At 45.4% G+C, this 6,000-nt stretch overlaps 1 protein-coding gene across 2 annotated transcripts in view; it reads right to left on the bottom strand.

The window, feature by feature from the left end:
• Positions 1–3,370: 3,370 nt before the first annotated feature.
• Positions 3,371–6,000, bottom strand: part of C1H1orf21 (chromosome 1 C1orf21 homolog) — a 229,766-nt gene continuing 227,136 nt past the window's right edge. For both annotated transcript variants that reach the window (XM_036834884.1, XM_036834892.1), the window contains one exon: positions 3,371–4,177. In XM_036834884.1, the coding sequence (XP_036690779.1) occupies positions 4,139–4,177 (39 nt within the window). In that variant the 3' untranslated portion in view covers positions 3,371–4,138. The remainder of the gene's footprint in view (positions 4,178–6,000) is intronic.

The following is a 6,000-nucleotide window of genomic DNA, read 5'->3' as shown; positions in this document are numbered from 1 at the left end:
CTTATCCATGAAATTCCAAAGGTCTACGGCAGGGTCATATTTGCAGGGTGGAAGTCGATTGCCTCACCCGGCATTATACAAGCGCCGGGAGTGGAGGTGGGGAGGTCCAGTAATCCACCCATGACATTGAGAAGCCATGTTCCTGCTTCGAGCTACCCTTTCATTATGCCCTTCAATATATATTCCCTCTCCCCAACCAGGCCTTATTCTTCTACTAGGGTTTTAAGCAAAACTTAGCAAAAAGTTTAATTTCTGAGAGGTACAAAGAAATAAAGCTCTGAGCATGTCTTCTGGGGGAAAAGCATGCAAGGCAGATTTTATGTAAAATTATAGAGTGCAATCTGATACCTTTTTTTTAATGAGGGAGCTGGGAGGAGGAAGGAGAGAGCCTTAGATACCAATTGTTTTGCCTTTCATAAAAAATATATCAGAGTCCCGGAGTCCAAGATTCAGAGTCAGTATTTTCCTAGATTAAGAATTTGATAATTTTTCTTCCTATGATACTGACATATTTAATCGAGTTTCTTTTCTAAGACCAGCAGACATGGAAACGCTCTGTTAAATTCTTGCCCAGTGTCTAAGCAGGACTTGTAATCAATATGCCAACGGGCCTCATAGGCTGCTGAGGTAAACTGCATAAGAGGTATAGTCTCTGCTCTTAGCAGGCTTATGGGAGGGTGTGGCCCTAAGAGAAAATAAGTCTCAACGAGACCGTGAGGAAGACAAAGTTATAACTCAAATTGGGACCGAAGTGGGGGGCGCCATCATCCCTGGACCTGCTCCCGGGGGCTGTCAGGTTACAGCTATTGCTGCTTCTGACCCTGGGTGAGCCCCTGACACGGAGGTGCAGGAGGCTGGCACGGAGGACTAAAGAACCAAGGCTCCTCCTCAATCAGGGCATCAAAGCTCCGTCTCAGACCCTGGGCACTGCGGACGGGGAGAGACCTGTCTCCCAGCAGGCTGATGGGTGGCCGCTGCTGTGTCTGAGGGCTGACCTAGTTTTCTGTCTCCAGACTTTGTACCTTCTTTGTCCCTAAATAGACCATAACACCACCCTACGCTCCAGCCTGGGGCTAGGAGGCATCATGAGGTAAAAGCCTCTTTTAGGGTTCTCTGCCAGTAACAAACACGCATTCAATTAGGACAGCAGTACTCCATGATCCTGAATCTCTGCCAACCAAAAGAAAGCTACGCACATACTGCTAAACTTTTACAATTCTACAACTCAGAGCCCATAAGGCGTGTGTAATCCAGCTGTAAATCTTGTCGACAGTCTGCCCCACCCACTGGCCACTAAGCAGCTGGATTTTGAATCGCACCGGGCACACAGCCATCCCATCGCCCCTCTCTGTCCTAAATACTTCTCAGTCCATTTCTCATCCCTTTTCTATACCTCCATCCGCCAGACCATTTCCCTCCCCTCCTTCCTTCCATCTCCCTGAGTCCTCAGAGATGACAGCCAGCAGAAGCACTAGCTTCTGGATTATTCTTTCACTGTATCTGAGACAATGGGCTTAATGTTCAGATAGATACACAGGGGGAAAAAAAAGGCAAAATGTTTTTGCATTAGACCTTTTCAGAAGGCATAAAAAAATAAAGTACAAACACAGATCCCTTGACAATTTTATGATTACAATCAACAAATGGAAAACAGACAGTTCTGAGTGTTGCTAACATAATCAAGCATTTCATGCCAACCGGCTCTGCCACCCCATTTCTCAGCTCTGTTTCTAGATGTACCAAATGTGTCTGCAGATGACATCGCTTCTGCACATCAAAGAGGTACCCCGTGTTAAACCCGGGAGACAGAACTCCAGGTGAAAAGCCACTGGCTCATGGGCACAACACTTCGGGTTTCACGTAACCCTCAAAAATCAGATTCTCCAGAGACACGTGGTTCTGTGTACATGTGTATCATGTCAAAATGTTAAACGTGACCGTAAGAAAAATGATGTGAGCCTGTTTCGTCTCCACGTGGAAGGTGGTGATTTTCTGGGAAGACACTATCTGAGACACCAAATAGAGGAGCCAAATGGAAGACATTCAGTGTTTGCTTCATTCTTGCTGGATAAGAACAAGGAATCTCGGGAAAAGGTCACCCTCGGAACAGTGAACAAGTCACTGGCGCACAAGTTTAAGGTGGGGCTTAGCAGTTCGTTTACAGTTGGGGAAAACTATTTTAGTCACTTGGCCAAAAACCATAGAAAGGGAGGGGACATAAAACCCTAGGCGACGCGAACTCTCCCTGCGTTTTTTCTGCTCGAAGCTGGGTAAAAAGCCTGAAATTTTGGCTGCGTCTCTATTTATGTAACAACCACAGCTGGCCCCCCCCAAATAGCTGCTGCTGCCGGCTGAAAGAAGGAAGGGCTTTTGTTGCTAACACTTGAGTCCATTTTCTCTAGCGCCTGACTGAGTTTCCTTCCCCTCGCTTTTGGTGTGTGCCGGGTCTAAAAGGAGATAAGCAATCTGCCCCTGAACACATTAGTGGTGCCACCAGCTCTGTGGATGGATTTTCAAGTCAAGGCTCACCTTCACAGCAAGAACACACTAAGCTTCTTATTCTATTCTGTGGCAGGTGATCTCTCGACTACCCACAGCGTATTAACTACCCACCTTCGGAGGGGGGCGGTGTGGCTGATACTGAGGCCTTTCGCGTTCGCAACCCTGCAAACAGAGAAACACACAGTGCTTTTGCTGTGTTTTTTTTTTTTTTTTGTGGGCCAAACCCAAACCTGGACTGCTGGCGTGGCGCTGAATAGGGTGCCCTCCCCTGAAAGTAACAAAGACAACCCCCGTCAAAGCTATCGAACGTGTTAAAAAAATACAAAAGTTATTTTCTCCTTTTGATGGCTATTTACTTGTGACAACATTTGTTAAAAATATTATTTCTGTCTTTGAGAAGAGACCATTCTCTTCATAGAATTATGGAAAAATAAACTCTACCAAACCCACAGTTCATGTTCCCCACTACTGCCCGGGGCTTTGGCTTTCGCATCTCCGAATATCATCACCAGGGTCAATGTACTATGTTTTTCAGTCGGCACACGCTTTTCACCACACCATCCAGTACTGCAAGTAAGAGAAAGGAAGTGGCAAGGCCCGCGTGACATTTTGAAGGGAGAGGATTCGGAAGTAGGGTGGTTTCTTTGCTAACAAGATGAAAGGTAACAGGGTGGTTTCAGGCCCTCCTAAAAAGCCGTGGGATGTCCCCTCACCTCCTCTGACCACTGTCAGTACTGCGAATGCCTGATGGGTTATAAGTGGGATGGTAAGGAGCCACGGAGGAGTCACTGCTAAGGAGGGCTCGTCTTCCGCACCCAGGAGCATCGTAAAACACTGAGCTGGATGAATGGGAGAAGACAAGGAAACATAAAAACAGTAAAATGTTTATTTTCTTAGAAAAAAAAGTAGGCAAGAGGGATCCAAAATGATTGTGATCACACTTCCGTCTGCATCTGAGCAAAACTGACGCTGCAAGCTTGATCTTTGATTAAGAGACCCAGGAAATGAAACCACCTGCCGTTCGCTCCTATGTCACCTCCAGGAGTCATGTCACAACATGCTTTTAATCGATAACAGCGCCTCTACTTCTTCTTCGCAGAGAAACAAGGCTTTTGCCATAGCAACTGTCCCATCTCCAAAGCGAAACACTGCCAGTGAGAAGCAAGGCTTTGGACTGCTTGTGGGGGGGGAAGGCAGGGAGGGAGGAGAGAGGGAAGGAGGCGCTTGTCTTAGAAGCGGAACCGGTCTAGAGCAGAAGTTGGATATCTGAGTTCACCACTACCTCATCTTATAGAAAATAGGTTGGAGAGCATCTGTAAAACCAACAGTATCTTTAAGGTGAAATTGCAGAATTTTGCTGCAGACCTGGACACTGAGAGAAGTGAAAAGTTGCAACAAGTTTTAACTAGCAGCAACAAAGAAAGTTCGATAACAGTTTTTTTTTTGTTTGTTTTTAGCAATATTCCTTTGCAAGTTCATTAAGAAACATTGTAATTTAATGGGGCATACGATATGGAACGATCTTCTTTTGCTATAGTGCTGTTCGCTGAAGAGAACCGACCTTTGCAAAGATTTCAACGTGGGGTGTAACCTATTTACACAGTAGTAGCTCCCGGTTTGAGTGGTAGAATTGGTGCTATGTGATATCTTCTTCTTCCGAACAGTAATCTCGACCCTTGAGAGGAAAAGAAAAGAATAAGATGTGACCGAGAATCCAAAGCAAGGTTGGAGACAGTTACTTGCAATCGGTTTTCTCTCAGTTTATGTCTCCCTGCAACAGAAGCCAGGCTCGGTCACTGACTACTGAGCACCAGGTAGGTAAGTCATAAATACGTGCTGGCTGATTTATAAACTGTATATACCTCATAGCATGGAAGTTTTACCAAGCCCCCAATAAGCCCTTATTTTGTATTGGTAAGAACTTATATTATACTAGGCACAGGAAAGACTCAGCCTTTCACCAAGTAATTACCAAATGGACGATCCATTCAGGAGACCAATTTGTCATGAACAAGAGAAACCAAAATGAACAGTGAACGCGTCCCTTTCTGCTCAGGCCAGGGCGGCTCACACTCCACAGCTGTATCTCCAAGCCCAGAACTTACACTTTCACAGAGGAGGATGGCATAATCTAGGGATGTCTTAGTTTTAATCCACCCTAATGTGTTGGTTTGTTTTTTTTTTTTTTTTTTTTTTTTGGCCACACTGTGCGTCATGTGGGATCTTAGTTCTCCGACCAGGGATCAAACCCACACCCCCTGCAGTGGAAGTGCAGAGTTTTAACCACTGGACCACCAGGGAAGTCCCTTAATCCATTCTAAGTTAAAACAGGGATTAAAAAACAAAAGATTCACTGAATATGTATAACATATCTAGGACTATGTTTGGTATGTGTGGGATGCACAAGGAAGGCAAAAATGCTTTTAATGCATTCCCTAACAAAACAGGTTACTTGAGGGCTTAAGAACTATATCCAGCCGTTACTTTTGAACATATTTCATCCTCTCTCCAGCAGGTTATATACTCTGTGAAGGCACAGTTAGGCCTGGGATTTAAGCTCCACGGCTGACATCACTGGGCTGTCTTGGTCAAAGCACATGGCTCCTTGGTCTGTAGTCTCTCACAGAGAGCACGGAAACAAGTCCCTGTCCTGCCTGTGTCACAGTGTCACAGATAAAGACTTTGTGTAAAGTCACGTATTCATACTATTTATATCCTTTGACCACTTTTTTTTTTTTTAAAAAAAAAAAAAAAGAGGAATGTATTGGAAAGATACAAAGGTATCCCAAAGAAGTGAAGGCTCAGTAACCAAGGTTGGGAAGGATAGATGTGGGAACAACATGGACCCTACCTCCTGAGAGTGGCTATTAATGTGACCTAGTTGCAGTAACTTCCAGTCTCTGTGTCTGTTTGTTGTTTCAAATTTCCTGGAGTGACAATCATACTGGCTCAACTGGACTGAGTCCTCTACCCCTGGATCACACAAGTGTGAACAGGTGACATCCCGTGATGCTCAAGTTTGCCGAATGCTCTCTCCATGTTGGGTACTGTGCTTAGCACTTTTCAAGTATTGCTGATTCTGCCACCACAGCCCTATGTCTTATGTACTGCTGTGTCTCCCATTCCTCAGATGAGAAAAACAAAGCCCAGAGAGGCCCAGGGGTTTTCCGAAGTCATAAAGCTTTTACCCGACATCCAATCTTTGGCATGCCACGCACATATCTTTAACTTTCTGACTAGACAGCATAGGTGGCAGTTGGAGTTTGGTCTCTGCAAACATCCCGTGTTAATACCTTAGGGTTTTGCATGAGTGATCACAGTCTATGTCTTCTTTCCAACAGAAGTCAGAGCCATGTCCTGACTGTCTAAAGTGCTTGGCATCCAAGCCTCCCCATGACCTAGACAAGGGCGGGAGAAACATGGGGAGAGTAGGCTTGACCATGGCTATGGGCAGGAGCAAAGACAGCTCGCTCAGCAGCAGTGGAAGGGGAGGGGGCT

This window comes from Balaenoptera musculus, chromosome 1, assembly GCF_009873245.2.
Source record: "Balaenoptera musculus isolate JJ_BM4_2016_0621 chromosome 1, mBalMus1.pri.v3, whole genome shotgun sequence".
NCBI classification, from domain to species: Eukaryota; Metazoa; Chordata; class Mammalia; order Artiodactyla; family Balaenopteridae; genus Balaenoptera; species Balaenoptera musculus.
The sequence above is the reverse complement of the archived record's forward strand: the minus strand, read 5'-3'. Positions and strand labels throughout refer to the sequence as shown.